Source organism: Vipera berus, assembly GCF_964194415.1.
Source record: "Vipera berus genome assembly, chromosome: Z".
Lineage (NCBI taxonomy): Eukaryota > Metazoa > Chordata > Lepidosauria > Squamata > Viperidae > Vipera > Vipera berus.
The window spans coordinates 29640070-29662356 of NC_138205.1; the positions used below are offsets into that span (position 1 = coordinate 29640070).

A 22287-nucleotide genomic window follows, 5' to 3' on the forward strand; every position below is an offset into this window, starting at 1 on the left:
GAACAGAATAAACAAAGGTGTTTGTTTTGTTTTGAAACCCTGGGCTCTATAATAACAGGGGTAGGAAATACAAGTTATGCTTAATAATATCCAGCATACCAACAGTTGGGTTTTCTAATTGAATTTTCATTTGGGTCAGTACTTACTTCAGTCACTAGATGGAAACAGACAAGCATATGGACCAAGTTTGCTAATTTAGGGAAAGGTTCATGCTTTGATTAGAGAAGGTAGTCTATTACTTCTAAAACAGAGGGGTCTTCATCTTTTAAAGATCCACCCCAGTCTAGTAAAGTACATATAAAAAGTGAGATGGACAACATTCTAAAATCCATCTATTAAAGCAACCCAGGGGAAAAATGAGAGAAAAGTCAGACTGGAATATCGGCATGTATGTTTTTTCATCAAGTATCATAGTAACAAACCAAAATTTTTCCTTCTTTGCTTTCATATAAAGTAAAGCTACTATGCTCACAGCATAACGACTAGTACCTGTATTATACCTATTTTTCCAAACAAAGTCAAAACGTAAGTAATGTTTAGTTCTGGAAGGACACATTCAAGACAGCAATGATGAGAGAAAATATTAAGTAGAGTTACCCATAAGTCACTACTTAGCCTCTTTAAAAATCAGATCTAATCATGGTTTTCTGGGCCTATTATGGGATGAAGGTTCTGTAAAATAGAATGCTGTCTATTTTAGTTTAGTTGTTTCTTTCTCTTCTTAGCTAAGGATAATAACTATAGTTCTGTGTACTTGGAAAGCATCAGGTTGCAGAAGCTAGTAATTTCAAAAAAATGTATTATAGCCCTTTAGAAGTTTCAGTAGAATAGAACTATCAGACCAAATGCTAGTCTATTTCCCAGAGACAAACATGCTGGCATTGTAGTCCGGTTGTTAAATATAACAGGATCATCTTTACACATTGCTGAAGAAGTGTTTGTTCTAATAGAGAAAACACAATGCATACTCTTTGGACATGTTTAACTTCAATGTCCCCAGAATGTTTCTATTAACATTTTGGTAGCTACTTCCTTGCAGTGCTAAGATCTGGTTGTTCGTACTGGTGTACTTTAAAACAGAATTCAGTCTCCTTCAGAAAGAGTCCATTTCTCTCCTGCCCCTTGTACCTTTGGATACATTTGACAATTGTCATTTATGGAGTATTAATATAAACTGATGTACTCATTTGCACATCCTTTCTTCAGAGAGATTGCCTGCTCTTTTACAAGGCATCCCTTGCAACTCTTTCAGTGACTGAGGGAACTAATAAATGCATATTATTATGCTTTAGGCTGGATTTGACATTTTTTTTCCACCTATCAAATCCTTCCCAAAGTCTTGGGATAGGCAGATGTTGTTTGATAATGTTATTGATATCATTGCAGGATGTAAGCTGTTCTAAGTAAAGCTACCTTTTGTAATTGACTGAAGGGGATTTTGTCAATGCCAGTGGGGTTCAAGGTGCTCCAGTTGGGGGACTGCACTCAAGATGCCTATTACAACTGATGCTATCTTTGCTTTCTGTTGCTATAGTTGCTCTATTTCTATTTGCAAGTCTTTGTATTTTGTCATCTTGTCCAGCTCTTTCTCTTCTATTTTACTGTCTCCAGGTACTGCTACGTCCACCAGACATTGTCTTTCTTATCAACAATTGTTAAGTCTGGGGTGTTGTGTGGTAAATACTTGTTTGCTTGAATTTTACAGTCCTAGAGCACTTCAGTATCTTCATTTGTTTATTTTGGGGTCCCACTATTATTATTTCATTTATTTTGCTCATTAACTTTAAAAATAAAAAAGTGTCTGAGTGAGGACGCTCTGCAGCATACTAGGTTGCAAATGATCTATGTCAAATTAAACAGATTTCTGATACAAATATAAAGATGATGTTTCTCCAAACTTTTCTCTCTTTTTATTTTGGCAACTGCAGCACACTTATATTTAAGTGATTGTCCACTAAGACTCCAAAATCCCTCTCACAGTTACTACCGTACTATTAAGCTGAGGTTCTCTCTCTCTCTCTCTCTCTCTCTCTCTCTCTCTCTCTCTCTCTCCCTCCCTCCCTCCTTTCTTTCCTTTCTTTCTTTCTTTCCCTTTCTTTCTTTCTTTCTTTCTTTCTTTCTTTCTTTCTTTCTTTCTTTCTTTCTTTCTTCTTTCTTTCTTTCTTTCTTTCTTTCTTTCTTTCTTTCTTTCTTTCTTTCTTTCTTTCTTTCTTTTTCTTTCCCTCCTGCCTGCCTGCAGGTAATACTTAAATCATTCATTTACGGACCAAAGTTACAGCTACTTTGAAAAAAAGTGATTTACTCACACTTACAATCATCAAGGCATGATCAAAATTTGGGTGTTGGGTGATCAGCGTGTTTTTACAACAGTTGCATCCCAGGGTCATGTGATCACCATTTGCGGATTTCCCCTGACAACTTCCAAAAAGCAAAGTCATGGGGGAACTTGGATTAGGTTAATGACAACATGATTCACTTAGCAACCACAATGATTTATTTAAAAGCTGTGACAAGGAAGTCTATAAAATCAGGTGCAACTAATTTAGCAGCCACCTTGCTTAGCAAGAGAAATTCTGGTCTCAGTTTTGGTCATAAAGATGATTACCACCCAGTAATCATCAAAGGCTTCTCTTCATGTTTTCTACACTGGGTGTATGTTTGTAGACTTTCTAGCAGTAGCTTCAATATTTGCACTAATGTGCAGTGTTGTTCTTCAGAAACTTCTCTTTTAAAATAAAATATTACTAAGTTCCTCAGAGTTGATAAAAAAAATCAAGATGGCAGCTGCAATTGTGTGATTTGAAGCCCAGCTCTTTTGATCATGGAGCTGCTATCTTGACTTTTTTTAATCCTTCCTTGCAGATACCCCTATTAGACTGTCACATCTTTAATACACTGCTGTTAATATCACAAAGTAATTCAACAACATTGATTCTCTATACCAGCTAAACCTACTGAGTCTAAATCACTGACTGTTCCTTTTTTGTTCAGCTATGAATTTATATTAATCTGTTTCATCTGAAGATAACTAGAATTCATTTGTTATTGCACTTCAAATATTCTGATTTTCTTCATTTCAAAAACCATTTTTTTAAATTATGGAAGGAATAAAAGCAAGCAAGTTCAAACAAGATGATTTGTAATTTGTTTCATACTGATTTATATACAGTTCATATATCTAACAATTCTAGCTTTGTATCCCTTATCATGGCTTGTCTGTTTACCCCTTACATGTTAATTGATTCTGCACTGTCTGTGACATTTTAATATTTTAATGGTGAGCTTCACTCATGTTGCTACCAATCCATTTCTCCACTGCAAGGAATTATTTTGCATTATTTTTCTATTTCCTTTCTCTATTTAGTTTGACATGCATGATTTAGCATCACACAGAACCTTTCATGTGGAAGGATGCGAAGAGAGTGGTAAGAAACAAAGTGCAGTTAACCTGATATTATTAACATTAAATTATTTCTTTGTTTAAATGATTGACATTATCAGGTTTACTGTTTTTATTGTTTTAGTCTACAGGGATATTTATGTCACTTTATATAGAGGTATGTGGATTGTATATAGGACTACTTTAAGCCAATTTAATATTATTTAAATGCAATACAACATAAATTTAAAATAAAATGCATGAAGTTTTCTCCAAGTTTTTTATTATAAACTTACTGCAGACCTGACAATCCTTTCAATCATTTTGATACCTTTTGAAAATATATTGATTCAAAAGCTGATTAAAATTTTAAAACTATTTTATTTTTACTACATAAAAAAATGAAACTGCATTTGTACTGAAGGCAACAGCCAAAGACAGTTATAACAAAATGCTATGCTTTATTTTATGTGTAAAAAAACTGCTATCCAAACAAGTCAAATCCAGCAAATCTGAGGACCATAATATACTGTGCTTTAAATTATGCTCTTGATAATTATTCCAATGTTTTAAAAGCTCAGAAATGGGAATTTTAAATCCTACAGCCAGATTTTCTTCTTTACATTTTTTTTAGCAAAACCTTCCAAAGTCTTTTCCATATCCGGAATGTTTGGATTTAATTTAGAGCAAGGCATGTGGTGGTGAGGAAAAATTGAGGGAGGGCACAGTCTGACATTCTCAAAATTCCAGTCAAGCCCTGGTTTCCATCTTGGATGTTGGGGACCACAGCTTTGTAGATTTTCAGAACCCTTATGGCTAATAGTCAAATACATCCCTATAGCTATGTTATTACAATGTATGTGATAACAGTAGGCAGTCAGGTGTCATCCAAATGTTTTAGATGCTAATTCTCACAATGCCTTTAACTGGTTGAAGACAGCTAAAATACCATACTAGACAGCCTATTCTTATGCTCCAGCAAAAAAATGTATACATATTCTAAACTAATAATGATCTCATAACTTCCCATATCACCTTTTTCTTCTCAATTGCATACAAAACAAAAAAGGAACATAAAACAGCAAAATATTGTTCCTTACAGAAAAAGATACATATGGGAATGTATATTCACTCATACAGGATCTTAACAATTCTTGTTTTTTAACAAGTGTTGTTTTTTAATGACTTCATCTTTAGCGTTTGTGAATGACTTCATCTTTAGCATTATTAAAAAAAATGGCAGCAGTCCTACAGCAGAGAATAGTTACTGGACAATTACAAAATCCTTTACAGCCCCAGAAACTTCTCTGAGTCTCTTGTCCCACCACTATCCAGTTGCAGGCTGTGTGGTCTCTTACCTGACCTTTTCCTTTTTAAGTCTTTCTTGCTCCAGTATCCCACATATCATCAAAATTTACAGGTAGTGCTTCACTTACAACCACAATTGGGACCAGAATTTCATTGCTAACAATGTGGCCGTAAACTGTAAAATAGTCACATGACAGCATTGCTTGCTTATGGCAAATCAGGCATTTCCTGTTGCTGACGTAATCTCAAGACCCACAGGACATTAAGCAACAAAAGGCAGGAGTCCCAAGTAAAGAAAATGGGAGGACATGGAGGGGTGAGGGAAGTCTTGGCTGGCTGACACAGGGGTGGGTGCCATGGTATAGTGCAAGCCCAGGAAAGCTGGAGAAAGTATATGCTGGGGCTCAGGGGATTCCTGGCATGCTATGGCTTTAGGGTTACAAGCTTTTTGCAACTCCAGAGTCACAGTGCACCACAAAGCCCCTTTGCACCATGAGGAAAGCCTAGAGTTGCAGCACACCAGGAAGGCGTTTTGCACCATATGGAGCCCAGTCCCAGCCTGGCCCAGCAGTGTGGCACAAAATCACTGAGCCCTGAGAAGCCCCAGCCCAGTCACAGTCACAGTAGCCCTTATTTCCATGCAGTCTAAGGCCCCTGCTGTCCTGCAATCTGCTGTTCTAGCCAATTTTCATCATTTTTGTGCTCCTGCTGTTGAGGAACGCATGCCATACTCCTTCATGAGGCAACTGGCTGTTACGTGAGGCCATCTTCCCCTGATCTCACAAGGAAATTGCCATGTGTGTCCTTGGGAAAAGAGCTTGTGTGGCCAGTAGCTGCCTCATGTAGGAGCAGGCCTGGCATCTTTAGTCAGCAGCAAAAGCAAGAAGTTGAATGTCAGGGTGCATAGATGTGGGGAGGGGGACATAGGCAGGTGAGGAGACTGAAGCACCTCTGCGGTTGTAACTGCAGGCAGGCTGCCAAGTGTCTGAGTTTTGATCACATAACTTTAGGGACCAGTCCTAAGTCCCTTTATTCAGTGCCATTTTAACTTCAGTCACTGAATAAGTGGTTGTTAAGTTGAGAATTACCTGTATGTCAAGAGATGGGAAGTCTACAGATTTCCATAACTGTTAATTTCAAGTTCTATCATTCTTCATTTCCATTTGTATGTGGAAAAATGTTGGTATTTTATATTCAGAGGACCTCAGTTTCATCCATCATGAATTACAGTAATCAGAGATACAATGATTTCACTATAAGCTAATTAAAACTAGCCATTATATAATGTAGTGGGCCATACATGGGGAACTACTTCCTGACAGAAATGTGCTGGTTTTCTTTGCTGTTGGTTTCAGGTAGACTAAACAGACATTCAACAAAAGGACATATCCTACTTTTTGTCCTTAGGTCCTTTGTCCCAAAGCCATAGCATTAAAATCAATTGTCCAGCTTTCTGAGTTTTTTTGTGCGTAGTTTTTTTCTGAAAAGGGTGCTGTTTCCATAGTAGTCATTCGAATTTTTTGTACTATGACTCTCTAAATTGTCTGTTTCCATCAGACATTGACAGACTTCACAGCCTAGATTTACATTATTTATTTCCTGATTCCAGCAATTGGCTTCAATCCAGCCCTTTCAAATCTATGATCACTATAATCTGTAGATTGCATGACTTGCTATACATTTCTATGGTGAACTTTGAAAAGTGTATCATTGTTGATTCTATATTAATATAGAATCAGTAATATAGAGTGATCTTGAAAATAAAGATTTGTTGGAAAATTGTGACTGGAAAACTAATTTTTTTGATGCTTGAAAAAGTAATATCCTATACATGTAGACCTGTACTGTAAGTACACTTTTTTGGAGTGTTTCACGGTAATTTTTGGTTCTGAAGAAAAAGTTAGTGTCTCCTCCTCCTACCCCCACCCCCACCCTCTTGTCCAATTATCTGTCTTTTCCTTTCAACGTTCAGGTATGTGACACCCTAGTTTCAAAGAATAACATCACAGTATTCTTATTTTGTGAAGCATTTTCTGAATTTTACTGCTTTGAAACTGCTGGCTGCTACATTTCCTTTGTTTCCTTCTAAAATCATTTTATGTATTGGAGTTCTGTCTAGTTGCTTAGAATTGCATTGCAGGTCCTTAATAGAAAAAGAAGGTATGAAAAAGAAGGTATCAATACATGCATTCTTGTAAAAGAAAAATCCTGTTACATAGTTGTTGGCACAATCCAATATGTGCCCATATGTGGAGTCAGACATGATACTCAAAGGGATATTTTCAAAAATGGAATATTTTTAAATTTACTCTAAACAGAAGTACAGTATGAATATAGAGCAGGGCTTTTCAACCTTTTCACCCATTGTACCACTTTTAGGATATGGCAACATCCGAGTACCATCAGTCGCCTAGCAAGGTGTCAAAAATTTGATGAAAAAAAAAATAGGAAAAAAGTGATGAAGTACAGGTAGTCCTCGACTTACAACACTTCGCTTAGTGACTGTTCGAAGTTACAATGGCACTGAAAAAAGTGCTCCCCAAGCCACAGCCAAGCAAGACACCTGCCTGCCCACCCGGCAGCACTCATCTTCCTGTCTGAGGTTTTCATTGTTGTGAGCATTTCTGTTGAGGATTGGCAGCGGGGATGGGGGGGGTGTTTGGTTTTTATTCCCCCCGTCTTCTGGGTGGTTGCAGCAGGTTTTGGTCACTTCACATGACCCTGGGACACTGTAACTGTCATGAATCAGTTGCCAAGCATCTGAATGTAACTCATAAGACCCTGGAGATGCTGCAACATTCCAGCTGATTGGCGCTTCTTCTGGGCTCAACAGAAGCGCCAGGATCAGCGCTGAGCTCCAGCTGGAGCCTGGCGCTGATCCTGGCATTTCCGCTGAGCCCTGACAGTCTTGCAGCTCCAGCTGTCTCTCACTCAGGCTTGTGCGGTGCTGCCACCGGTTCAGCTCATTCCCCTCCCCCGCTACCACTTTTCTAGGATGGTCGCGTACCACCTGCCAGGTGCCAATGTACCACAGGTGGTACCCGTACCACTGCTTGAAAAGCCCTGATATAGAGTACATTGAAGCTAAGGAGAACAAATTTGCACTTTTGTAGTTTTGAAATATATCGTCTGGTAGAAGCAAGGAAATCACTGTAATTCAAGCACTGATTTTTATCTTTCTTACCACTTATAATTGGAGCCTCCAAATAAACAAAAAATGCACTTTTCCCTTACAGTATTCTTTTTAATCTGTTTTACTCAGGAAATTGCCATTAGCTATTCTTACAAGAATCAGTTTGGTATAGTGGTTAAGGCATCAGGCTAGAAACTGGGAGACTATGAGTTCAACTCATTTTGGGCACAAAATGTGCTAGAAGAACTTGGGCCAGTCACTCACTCTCAGCCTAGGAAGGAGGCAATGGAAAAACAGTTCTGAAAAACCTTGCCAAGAAAACTACAGGAACTTGTTCAGTCAGTTTCTGAGAATAGGACACAACTTAACAAAAGGGGGGAAAATCCTTATAGTGGCTTTCCAAAACTAAATCACCCAAATGTCTCAGATCTGCTGGTCCTCTTGTGTCAGGAAGAATACTCACAACTGCTTTCCTCTTTTGCTATTCAACAAGACCATTCTCTGCCCTTCACAGAAATCAGTAGAGCCACTGGAGAAAAAAGCCAGCACAAAATCTTTACAAGGTAGTAAAGAGAAAATGTGCATGAAACATTGCTCCACTTCATCTAACCATATCTTATATCCAAGAAATATTTTTTCTTCATTGTCTTTCTGCATTGAAATCAATGACAAAATAAGCTGTAAGTGTGGGGAATTCCAATGTCAGAAATAATTCTTGGAATTTACATTTCAACTGATTTCATTTCTTTTCATTTCTCTGCCTCAAATGAAAAGTTCTGGCTTCTAATTTCACCTCTGATCAGTCTGATTTTTCCAAATATTGAACCATATATTGGATGGAGTTGCTTCTGAGTATCTGGTCTAGCGGAATTCTATCTTTCTCCAAAGACTTCTGAGCCAATGGAGTAAATTGCCATCATTGCCTTCTCCTAGGAATGGGCAAAATACAGAGATCTAGGAAAGAAATGTTCCAGAACATTCCCCAATGTTCTATTTCTCCTCTCCCCTCTATCATCAAGCAATTTTGTTTCCCCTCTGGAAAGCCATTATGACCAACTATCCAATGAGAAAGACAGGAAGGACAAGCAAACATAATTGTCATTGTTTTATGTCTATACTAATGGCACATTATTATTATACAGAATTTTCTATCGATCATTCTAGGAGTCTTATCCAATAAAAAGCAGGATAAAATATTTCAAATTAATAATTGAATGAATTACTTAATGCAAATTACACTTTACCAAAGCTATAAAAGAACCTCAGAAACCCTGCACATTCAGCCCACCCACTGGATGCCAGTTTTTCCAGCCAGCAAAGATTTTGAGACCCCTACCACTCAATTCTCCCAAGAATTGAGCCTTCCAGCTTTTTTTCTCACATCCCCCATTCCTCACCTGTGGGAGGGCAATGTTGAGCTGACGCTGAAGTGACTCCTTCTCATGACCCAACTCACGCAGGCGGAGTTGGGAGGTAGCCAAACTTTCCTGGGTGTCACGCAAAGTCTCCAGTAGCCGTTCTCGTTCATTCAACATGTTGACCATGAGTTGCTCGAAATTGGCATCATCGGCTCCATAGGCCGAACCACGGCGGTTGTCCTCATTAATGGTTGGCATCACTTCGCACATCATCATGCCAAGTAAAGTGGGGAGGGATGCCCTGAGGGCTCCTCTAGAAGGAACAGAAGAGTACCTCTAGATTCTGAAAAAAGAAAATAAAAACTTTCAAATATCACTTGGGAAATTGAGAGTCTATAGGAAAAGAATCAAACCAGAATGTTGATTTTAGATAGCCATTGATAGGAAATTAGTTTAAGAAAGAACACTTACTTTGCACAATGAGAGTCCCAGGTTTAACTGCAGGTTATTTGATTAAAAGAATTGACTGAATAGAAACTAATGGAAGAAGCCATTCCTTAAGACAATGGGTTATTATTGCCATTTGGGACAATTACATTGACCAAGTTGAGCTATGTAAGTGGACTTCTCCAAATGGTGAAAGCTACAATTTCCTCACTATTGGTCGAGCTGATAAGAACTTCTGGAAGTTGAAACTGAACAAAAATCAAACAGGCCATATGATTTCCTCCCTGGTTTACACCAAGAACTTCTCAGTGCCTCTTGAATGGAAGACTCAATGATTTCCCCAAATAATTCACTGTTAACATGAGAATTGTCTTGGATTTGCTGACAATATGATAATAAAGGCAGATGAACCTTTTCTGTCCAATCTGTATTTAGAGGAAATGGCTTAAGTTCAGATCACTTTCCTGGCGGTGTTAGGATAGTCTGAGTTGATGCAGGAAGCAGAGTGCCAAAATAGTAAACAGACACTCAGAGGATATAATTAGGGAATAGGAAGAAGGGTTATGGACCCTAAAAAGCAAGGCTTGAAGCCTGTTGCCAAACCCCACCGTAGTTTCAAACATTTGACGTGACAAAATAAATTGAACTCAGCTATAAATTCTAGTCTAGAAGTATAGCTCAGTGGTGGTGGAAAAGCTTACAGCCACAGGGTCTGGAATCAGCAGACGAGACAACACACGTTTCTACTAATTTATTGCAAATGGGAATAATGGGATCAGGGATGTTACCACAGTCAGTGTTGCACTTTTGTCACCACCTCCCAAGTGAAACTATCATTCCTCTTCAACATTGAGCTACTAATGGAGAAGAAGAATGGAAGGATAAGAGAGCTTGAAATAATTAACTTTGTGGGCAGATGGAGAGAGACACAAAATCATGTGGCAGGCATGAAGTTCAGCCGGTTGGGGAACTAGAGATGCCAGAAACCAGTCCAGCCTCACCCCAGCCTTGATTTCCAACCCCATTTCAGGGCAAGTCAATCTGTAGATCGATCTTTCCATCCTGTGCAGATGCTTTGAACAGCAACTCTTATCACTACTAACTATTGGTTACAGTACCTAAGAAAAGGTTGGTTTTGTAATCTAAAATAGATGGAGGCAATTAATTGGGGAAGTGTCGTAGATCCAATTCAGTCTCAATTCTGCGTGCCACAAATTAGCTAATTTCCAGGAGTTGTATAGCCACTCCTTCACTTCTAGAAGTATAGCCCAGTAGTCATATATCTCTAAATGCATAACGTAGTTAAGCAAAGTAAGGTTAAAAGAAACAACAAGCCAAACACTTCTTCCCTGTGTATTAAAACTGGTGGGTTGCTTAGGAATCATATAGGTCTTTTTAATATTCACAACATAATGTATATTTTATAATAGTAATAATTGGGCCTTTCCATAGGATAACAGTTTAGAAAGGCAAATAAGATGGTCAAAGAACTTTTTTTTTTTGTTTAGCATACTACAGTTGTAAATTTTGTACTGAGTAATGAATATTGTGCAAGATGCTTACTAGATGTCCATCAAACCTGTTTTATTCTGTACTTAGTCTTAAATTTATTCTAATACACTAGATTCCGCAAAACATTGTAACAAACATTCCACATTATTTGGTTTAGAGATCTGATACCTTTTAGTTAATAGGAAAGAACCAGAAATATGTCTTTTTTTATAAAATTCAGCTGGGTCTTTAAGAGGATTGGTATTATTTGCTGATTTATGTGCTACATAATTTAATCTCACTTATTTTTTTCTATTTTTTTACCATTTTACATGTTACTATTTATTTATTTAAATATTTACTCCCCATCAGATTTCTAGGCTTTGTATATTTAAAATGAAAAATTAAAATACAACACATTACAAATGGAACAGCAATCAGAAATAATTAAATTATGCTGTCATAAGCTCTCAAATGCTAAGATAAACAAAAATGTTAACCTAACAATGAAATTATAAAATTGTATCAGCTATTGTAGGGTTAGGACGCTGAGCTTGTCGATCAGAAGGTCGGCAGTTTGGCGGGTCAAATCCCGAGTGCCGCGTAACAGAGTGAGCGCCTGTTACTTGTCCCAGCTTCTGCCAACCTAGCAGTTCGAAAGCACGTAAAAATGCAAGTAGAAAAATAGGGACCACTACGGTGGGAAGGTAACAGCGTTCCGTGCGCCTTTGGCGTCTAGTCATGCCGGCCACATGACCACGGAGACGTCCTCGGACAAGCGCTGGCTCTTTGGCTTTGAAACGGAGATGAGCACCGGCCCCTAGAGTCGGAAACGACTAGCACACAGGTGCGGGGGAACCTTTACCTTTACCTTATCAGCTATTGTAGAAATTAAAAGTATAAATGGCTGTGTTCATACAAGTCACAGAACCATAAACTCACTGATCATACTTTAATCAACCATGTGCAGCAGATTCAACCCATCTAGTTAATTTATGACTCTATGTACCATGTAAACTCACACTTAGGAAAGTCTGATAAATCATGGACAATTATGGGTAGTGCCTATTGTGTGAACCCACCTATAAGTAAATAGTAGAGACAAGGACTGTAGGAAAAGGCATGGCTGAAAATTACAAGGGTCTCCATGTGGTCTCTATTGCAATATTTTCATTACAGACAAACTAGACTCCTATGAGGAAGTTGCCAGGAACAGTATAGCATATTGTTGATCCAAACTTCTGTACAATTTAATCCTGTGCCAATTATTTGGGTAGAGAGCTGTCATTCCTGTTTTGTGTGCTAGTACCATGCACGTAGATCAAATATGCACAGAAGGTAGAAAAGGATTTACTAGTAGGTCTTTGAATGATATGCAGTAGATCAGCAAAGTTTTTGACTTAGCAACAGTTTAACAAAAGTAAATAAAATGGAAAATTAAATTACAGTAAAATCTGCAAGGTGTAGTTTTATGCTAATCCTGTATTACTAAAGATACTAAAAGTACTACTTAGTTGTGTTTGGAACTCTAAGTAAATAGGGTTAAAATAGGGAAGTCTTGTGTTCAAATCTCCTGATCTATATAATTTAGATGTAGTTTCTATTCACACAAAAAAGTAGTAAAATAGAATACAAGTAGTCTTTGACTTACAACTGTAATTGAGCATGGAATTGTGGCAATCATGAAGCAGGTCACAATATGACTCTGCCTGATTTTAACAGCCATTTTTATGGTGGTTATTAAGCAAATAGTTTATCCAATAGATTTGGAAACAATGGAAAACAGCAAAAAAAAACCAACAAAAAACATAATTGTATGATGGCCTATATGTGAGCCAACTGCCAAGCAGTCAAAATACAATCATGTGGCTATGGGGGGGGGGGCAGTACACCACTATCAGAATTTTAGAACTACCTTTTTGGAATACATTATAACTTTGAATTGTTCCTACGTGACTAGTGGTTAAGTAAGAACTACCTGTAAACCTCACTATGCTATTTTCCTCCTGCAATCCAGTTTTTAATCAGTCTTTAATCAGTGGATTTTCACAGTAAAATGTACAAGCCAAAAAGAAGTTATTAAAGCATAAAATATGTCTACTTCTGATCATAATTAATTATACCAACAAATAATCCAATTCTCTCTCTCTCTCTCTCTTCTCTCTCTCACCCACACCCACACCCACCCGATGCCCTTCAAAAGTTGATTGGCCATTTTGGGGACTGAAATCTAACTCTTCTGGAAGAAACTAGATTGGGGAAGAATGTCAGGGCAATTGTCTTATTCACCACAAATTTTAATATTCTTACCTTCCTTTACCCCACTCTCTTACAATATAGGAAGTGGGTTCAGAATCAGCTTGCACATAACAAATAAACGAAGAAACTTTAATTACTGGTTGGGTCAGAGATATTATTGACAAGTAATAGCTATGTTTTCCAAAGCTAATGCTTGCATTCATACAACATGCTTAGTACCATATGTGAACTCAGTCAAGATAAGGGGAGGAAAGAAAGGATTAACTCTCATCTGTCACATCTTCCTAAATCATTTCCTCTGACCCACAATAAATTCCTTTATCCCTGACCTTTACCTTCTCTTCAAGAAGAATGATGCTTATATCCTGCAAAAGGAAAGGAAGGAAATAGTATAAACTATTCAATTACTAACATCTAAATGCAATCCAAAAAGAATTGGTATAATTTAAATACACAAGGCATCTTGCCACAATGGGAAAGAGAAAGTCAGTTGAGTAGACTATCCAAAGTGCTAGTAATGGCAGCTTCAATACTTTTATTTTTTTTTTACAAATCTTTCCATGTGAAACCAGGTTGGGATCAACAATCCTTGAAAAAGACAACTGTCTTTTGTGAATTATGAGACATGGCCTCTTGTTATCAGTATCCTCCTTTAATTTTTACTTATGCAATCATTTGGCACTCTGGATAGTGAACCTAATTGTGAACATGGCACTTCTTCTAAAAAATAGCTATCTTTCTTCATGCTGAATTGAATCTTTGTCTTAAAATACCTCCAATTTTGTCAGTTCACACATTTTCTCCACCACCATTACTACAATATTCCTGCTTCACCTTCTGCCAAGCTGCGCACTAGGTCTGAAACAGCCTCCCTATTCTGGCCCTTTTCAAAACCTGTCTCTTCCACAAAATGTAACTAATGCAGAAACTACATCTTCTTATATTTTCCTTTTGTTTGCTTTCGTGAAATGCTTTTGATTCAAATATTATTTCAACTGGACCTGCCAGGTAATTTCAGGCCAAGCCCCACAGCCTTAGACAGAAAGACATGAGTGTGCTGCATAACGGGATATATTTTTGTGATCTCTTTTGAAAAGGCATGAGAGTATACATGCACATAAATGCTGACCCCAAGCAGAATATTTTACTAGTGTAATGGAGATAAAAATATTAAGCAGCTGTTTCCAGAGGAAATAAAGTAGATCCTGGCCGAAAAAGTTAAACCCGTATCATTGTAGGGAGGACATGATAAAGCAGAATGGGGAGTCAGATAGCTAATGGGGACAGGGGCTCTGGGAAATAAGAGAAGGACACAGTTGTAAATACAAAGCTTTATATACACAGAGCTGTAGACATAAACTATGGTGCAATAAACAGAGGAAGGATGACTCTGAGGAATAGCAGGTTCATTTATTCCTCCCGCCTTCAGTCACAGAATGGATGGGCTTACACAGCACACTAAAACCAGGTTAACAAAACACCTGTTAGGTGTTTTACAAGCTTTCAGGCTCCAAATACTATGGCTGAATGGATGGCCTGGTTCCCACAGCATGCTGAATCATAAACTATGCTACTCAATGTTAGCTTAAACTAGTGTATTGTGCAAAGCCAGCTTTAGGGTTTAGCTCCCTATAAAATTAAAAAAATAATATAGTGCAATACAGTAAATAGTATGGAACTTACCCTGCTGTCCCTCCATCAGCTTGTTTTGAACAAATCTTTGTTCAACACACAATAAGTTAAATTTAATACTCGCATGCACCATATTTTGCAAGCAATGTATTTACAATCAACCTTCTTTGATCTAAAGATCCCTTCTATAAATCACTGTTGCTCAGAAATCTACTTCAGGTGAGAGAAAAGTGCTCTGCCTCTCCAAAGCCACACCTTTTCTCCAGCTGGCCAAAAGAGTTACAATGTAAGATTTAGCTCCTGGTACTATTCCTGGCCAGTCAAACAAATTTCAGCACTGTTACTTAGGGATCTAAGTACCTTCTTTTGGTGTGATGCATGTTGCAACAGCTGGAGATATTTGGTTTCCCTGAAATAACAAGATTCTATTTTATGATCTTCCAGACCTGCCTGAAAAAAAAATACAGGCAGAACTCAGGAGAAGGGAATGTATTTTTTTTTTAGTAAAGGATACTTCAGCTATTCAAGGCCAGGCCCTACTATAAATCACAATTACAGAAGCTAAGCTCAGAGGAAACCTAGAACAAACCCTAGCAAAAGAGAAGCAGAAAGCAGTACAAATCAAAAGTGAGCCTCAATGGCTGTCCTTCACCATAAGGCAATGAAAGCTGGGAATACTGAAGCTTTACTGTATCTTGTTGCATACCAAGGTTCATTGCATACAGCTCCCCTTCTTCTCCAACATTAAGAATCCATGAAGCAGCTATAGCAATCTACAGGTGAGACACATGAGGTGTCTACTTCAAACTATCAGGCTGGTGAAACCACATTGTCAATGATGGCACTTTTGTTATGTGCACATGACAGGGATATTCTACATTTATTTGGCATACAAGAATGAAGATGATAGGTAGGTAGGTAGGTAGGTAGGTAGGTAGATAGATAGATAGATAGATAGATAGATAGATAGATAGATAGATAATGGCCCACAGAACCAAGATAGATATGTGGGTGTGTAATAAGAGAGTAGGCTTTGTCTAGTGCAGGGGTGTCAAACTCACTGCATCATGTGACGTGTCGTGACATATCGTGACTTTTTACCCTTGCCGGAGCCGGGGTGGACATGGCTTCGGCGTGACGCATCTGGCCCACGGGCCACCAGTTTGACACCCCTGGTCTAGCGGTTAAAGCACCAGGTTAGGACTCTGAGATCTAGTCCTGCATGAAAGCCAACTAGGCGAGAAAGTCAGTTCAACTCAACTCGCAGGAGGGTTGTTGTGGGGAAAATAGAAGAAAGAGATATTAGGAATGCTCACTGCTTTGAGTTATTTATAAAAATAATAAAGGTGGGGTTTTTAAAAAAATCTAAAAATAGGAACTTTCAATAGAAGAGAGTATTTGTGGCTCAGGGTTGAACTGTGAATTCTTGGTGCTCTTTGAGTTCAGTTGACAAGCTCGGAGAGGACCAAGAACTCCACAACAGGAATGTATGCACAAAACTGTGGCAATTCCAACTAATGGGGAAGACCTGGCAAGATGATTCACATAGTCTCCCTTCTTTAGACTTGCAGACAAGAATTAGCAAAAGAGGATTATAAAAACCTTGAAAGCAAAATCATGATCAATAATATTTGTATACTAGTATGTCGATACATTGAAAAACCTAGAATTATAGTTATTATTATTATTATTTTATTATTTATTGAATTTTTATACCGCCCTTCTCCCGAAGGACTCAGGGCGGTGAACAGGGCATATAAATAGAAATACAAAAGTTAAAAGAAGATTAAATTATTGCCTGAATTAAAACGATCAAAATATAAAAAACATTAAAACCCTAAAATTCCCCCATCAGGCCAGGCCAGCTTGTTCAAATAGATGGGTCTTTAACCCGCGCCGGAAGGAGCGAAGATCTGGTGCCATCCGGAGCTCAACCGGCAGTTAGTTGAAATATAAAAGGAGACATTCAAGTAATCTCACTTTTTTATTCCAAAACCAACAAATTTTTAATCTTCATGACTACATAAGAAAGTGGAGATTCAAGAAATAGAGAGGACAAACTATCTAATAGAATTATTATTGCACAGCTTTCATTCACTCAGTAACTGCATCTTCTTATTTGTCATCCTGCCCTGGCAAAATCTATAGACTTTTTCCTGTGGAATAATATGGGGGGAAAGCAGCAAAATCAGCCAAAAACAATATAATCTAATCTAAAAGCAAAATAACATGAGTTTATTGTGAATGAAAAAAATCAATATATTTGAAACTTAATATACAATTAATCATAGTCTCACTTAGCCTATAAAGGCACTGCTACAATTGGGCAGTGATGGAGGTGCTCCAATTTTGCTTGTGCAATAGTGCCAACTTCCATTTGCCTCCACCAGAACATCTTTGCTGTTACAGTATAGGTTGGATTCATAGCCATATGGCAGAACAAAGATAGGCACTTCTCAAACCCAAGAACAGTTTTCATGTTTATTTGTGAGATTTAGGAAATGTGTCTTGAAGTATATTAATGAAGTCAGGATCACTGCAGAGGTATAAAAACAGAAGAATCCAGGTGGATCAGGCCAAGAGCACATTTTAGTTCAATATTCTGTACCACACAAGGGCCAAGCCAGAGCACTGAAGAAGCTAAGAAGTAGGACCACAAAGCAATCTTCTTTCATGGTTGGTCTCCAACAGCTATTCTTAAAAGTATGCCTCTTGTGCTTTAAGAAGTGGTATAACAGTCTTGAAGGTTACTAATTGTGTTAATATCCTCCATGAAATTGTCAAGTCTCCTTTAAAAGCCATAACCATAGATGATGGCAATGAACTTCATAGTTTAACTACACTTCTGGTAAAGAGTAAGGCATGAAAACTATTTTATGTAGTTAATAATATATTTATTATGGGAGAATCTATCATTGCTGTGATTCTAGACAAATTCAAGAAACAGTGTTTTGATTTCATTACCAATTGTTCAGAACCAAATATCATCCAATTACATGCACCTTGACCAGTGGTGGGATTCAAATATGTGAACAACTGGTTCTCTGTGTGGATGCTGCTTCCAGAAATCCATTCTGGGCCTGGGCAATAAAAAATTAGCTACCGGTTCTGCCAAAGTGGTGTGAACTGGCTGAATCCCACCACTGACCTTGACATATTGATAAAATGTATGTTCACTTAATGTGGACATACATCTGTAAACATGTATATTTCAGAACAAATATGCACAGAAAAGAGCCTTGAACTCCTAATACTGATTGTATTTTTAAAATATTTTCCAATACCTCGGCTCATACATGTTATAACATAGGTCTATCCCTACCATATTATCTCCAATATTTTGGAAATGGGTATGTATATTTCACTGTTTGCAAGTATGTAAAAGAATAATTCTTTTGTTCAAAGATGCACATTCAAACATTTATGCAATATTATTGTGTTACTATACAACACTGGTCATTGTTGCACGTAAGTTTGAATCTGTGTCAGTATGTGTGTATTCTGTCCACAAAATTGAAAAATGTCCTCCCTGCAAATATAATCCACATAAACATTTGTATGGGAAGAGCTGAAAAACTCCCCTAGAAATGTTTCTTATCAACAACTTGTATGAGCACAGCTGTCGAAAAGAGGTGGTGCATGAAGTATGCTTATGAGTCTGTCTGCAGTGTCTAACCTGCACGGTATCTTCATTTGGGCCTTGTGGGTTTATCAAAAATTAACTATGGAAGTCTGTCAAATCTTTGCCTGCAGAAATAGGAAACAGACAGCAAATCAATCAACCCTTCCAATAGGCATGCAATGAGGATAGAAAATGTAACTTTCCGAGACCATAAGAGAAGACACTCCAACTCTTAACATGAATATATAAAGAATTTTAGGCTTTGGACAAGAGATTGTAATCTATTGACTGGTACTAGATATTTTGAGTTTTAATGCAGACCCCCATAATGTTTTGTGCTATCAAAGCATCGTACACAATTCTTTTTTTCTATATATTATGGTACAATAGCCTGATACATAGCAAGTGGGAGTCTTAGCAGAAGCAGCTGATCCAAAAAACACATTGTCTGGATTGTGGATGCAAGAAAGTGTTTTCCAGGCAGACATCTGGGAAATGGGAATTACATCTGAAGAGAATTCAGTGCAGATATTTGAGAGATGAAAACATGCATAGGCAAAATGGAAGAATGAATGAATGAATGAATGAATGAATGAATGAATGAATGAATGACCAAAATGTTGATCTGATACTGTACATATGGAGAGCCAAAAGAGGAAGAGAAAAATGAACTAGTGGGGGGGATGCTGAGCTGGAAGCAGATGCTTTTTAAAGAAGAAATTAGATGCAAGTAAGGATGTAGAATAAAAAGTTGAATTATGTTCACACATCATACTACACTATAATTAACCATAGTTTATTATATTACTATTGAATTATATAACACACATCAAGCAACCCACCAAGCCAAAAAACATGGCTTACAAACTACAATGATTGGATTCATCCAACAGACTAAGCCCAACCAAGCAAATCACATAATTGCTTAATGTGGTGTACATATCCTGCCATGAGGTAGAAGACAGGAGCATCAAGGGATACAGGTCTTGAATGGGTGTAATCTTGGGGAACAAATAGCAGGACTACTGGAAAAAAGTTGAAAAAATGGACAGGAATAATGGAATAGGACCATCATAAAAACCTAAGATGTGCTATGAGTGCAATATCACTTGGAGATTATATGACATGTATGTTTAAGAGAGTGTAAGCTGAAATATATTGCAGACCCTTTGGCAAAGGACCCAGAGACTGCTTAGGCATAAATATGGGTGTTGCAGCCAAAAGGAAAGAGGTAAGAGAGTAAGGAGATTTTAGCTAAATTGGGAGACAAAGTATAAGTAGTGGATAAGTATGAGGCTGGAACTTGGATATACCTTTCAGTCTGGGAGGCTTTGGAGGCCCAGATAAGATGACATCAGAAAAGCAGAGCTTTATTGGGGGATGCAGTTGCGAGGTAGAAACCAAAAGTTCTCTATGGAGGTAGGTAAGAGCTTATGGGTTGACAGCTGAGCAGAACACAGGCAAGGCTGGTGACAAGAGAGGGAACTGCTACTTAAAAAGCCTTCTTTTCTCATGGATTGGAGATCTACCTTACAGATAGATCTAAGGAGATGTTAAAAGTGAGAGGCCCTGTGAAAGACAGAGGACTTTTGCTGATCTAATGACATGAGGCAAATGGGTAAGATGCATGGCACTTGGGATGGTGATTCAAAGGGCTGCCAGCAGCAGAAGCCCCCTCCCATAGAGGGTCTCATGGAACTGACCAGGGTTGGGCCCCTGAGTCCAAGCTGGCCAGCATCTGTTTTAGGAACTAGGGGCCCTGGGTGGACAGAGAGGTAAAAAGGAAAACGAGGCTGGTTTAAAACGGTGCTAGGGTTTTAGAAGGTTCGAGGAGGAAAGATGTTGGGAGCTGTTTTTTGGGGGGGGCACCCAGGAAATGATAGGAGGGGTAACGGACAACATGGCCAGGGAGAGCAGGTTAAGCAAAAGAGAATAAACAAGAGGCAATCTCATGGGAACGGGCTCAGAAGCCTTGGTAGTTGGTTGGACAGAAAAATGGAGATGCCTAGAGCATGTCGGAGGATCTGAGTGGCTGACGGGGGAAAGACAGACTATGGATGCTATGGCTCATGGGATCTCATATGTATATTGGGGGTCTTTCTGAGGCTCAGAACAGAATGCGTGGGAAAGATGCAGGTGCTCTAGGTGCAAAGCAAGACGGGTGAGAGTGAAGCGGCGCGGGTGGAGAGCAATGGAAGCCGTCGGGAGCCCGAGGATGCGGAAACCAGTGAGACATTGAGGCAAACGAGCAAAGGGAGGGGGAGGGAAGCAGAGATGCGGAGCCGGACGGTGTTGGACAGCGCTGCTGTGAGAGGGAGAAAGAGCAGAGGTTTCAGCGGCAGCCAGGGAACGAACAGCCGGTACTAGAGGAGATGAGGCATACTAAGAGAGGACGGAAGCCGAGCAGGTTTCCAGGGAGGAGATGGGCGCTCCCGAGCCTGGTTCTTACCTGTCTGCAGCAGGCGCGGGAGGCGGCGCTGCTTCTGCTGGTGCTGATTCAAGAAGTATGCAGAAGACAGCCGGGGAGGGGGCTGATGCCTAGCCCCCTCTCCCGGCTTTCAGGGATGGATCCCGTCCCCCCGGGAGAATCCACTCCCCAGCTCCAGCATCCCTCCCTCCCTCCCGGCCGGCCGGTCGGCCACCGCCTGGCGCCCCCTCTAGCCCGCCCAAGCAGATCCAGAGAGCGAAAGGAGGAGACAATCCCGCCCCTTTGCCCAATGCAAAGCTACGGTGCTCCTGCCCCTTTAAGAAATTCCTGACTGACGTGTATTCTGACCAACGAGCTACCCGCATACTTTGGGGGAGCCCCTGAGTTACGGCCCACTAGTGGAGGTGGGAGGGGAAGCCATACTCCGAGTGGCAAGGAGGCCAAGCCAATGGATGGAGGAACTGGTGGGCGGGAGGGGAACACGAGAAACCAATTGGGGAAGCCTGAGGGCGGGGCTGATTTTTAGGATGATGTCATTCAGTGGTTTTTCAGGAAAAAAGAGGGTGGGGGGAGGAAGAGGAGGAGAAAAAAAAATCAGATGCATCGCAGGTAAAACCGGTGGGGGAAGTAACAAAAAAAGCAAGCAATCTTTGGGTCGTGGCCCAAACAAATGTCCCAGCGTTGGTTAACTAATCGAAGGGAACCCGGCCGTCAGATAAAAAGAAAGAGACGTCGCCAACTGTACAAAATGCACCAAATACTCCCACTGGCATTAAAAATACAATTCAAGAAGGGTTTAGCTACTTGTATTACCTGGAAGAACATCTGAACCTGCGGAAAATGCAGCAGCCTGGACAAAGCATCAAGCACATTACTTTATCCTGAAGATGCACAACTCCACCCTTAAAAAAGGATCGTTTCATGCATGTATTATGAAGAGGGAAGCAGCAATTGAGGAAATGCACCAGTCCATGTGACATCAGGAGAAATTAATCAAGCCGCCCTCTATGAAAGAGAATGATGCATCAGTCTGTTTAACCGAGTGGAAGTCCTATACCTCAGAGAAGAAGAGGGTACTCTGAGAAAAACATGGATGGTGGGTGGGTGGAGAGAAGGAACTAGCTCAGGGAACATGTTTCTTCATTTTCTGAAAGAAAATTCATGCAGGAAAATATAAAAATCTTCTCAAGAACAAAACATGAACCTACTGCCCTGGAAGGGAAGGTGTTC

The 22287-nt window shown here is 39.2% G+C and overlaps 1 protein-coding gene across 2 annotated transcripts in view; it reads right to left on the minus strand.

The window, feature by feature from the left end:
- Nucleotides 1–21230, minus strand: part of PPFIA3 (PTPRF interacting protein alpha 3) — a 61447-nt gene extending 40217 nt beyond the window's left edge. For both annotated transcript variants that reach the window (XM_081344129.1, XM_081344128.1), the window contains exons 1-2: nt 21079–21230; nt 9218–9521 (exon numbers count right to left, since the gene is read on the minus strand). In XM_081344129.1, coding sequence (XP_081200255.1) covers nt 9218–9454 — 237 coding nt within the window. In that variant the 5' untranslated portion in view covers nt 9455–9521; nt 21079–21230. The remainder of the gene's footprint in view (nt 1–9217; nt 9522–21078) is intronic.
- Between the last annotated feature and the right edge of the window lie 1057 nt (nt 21231–22287).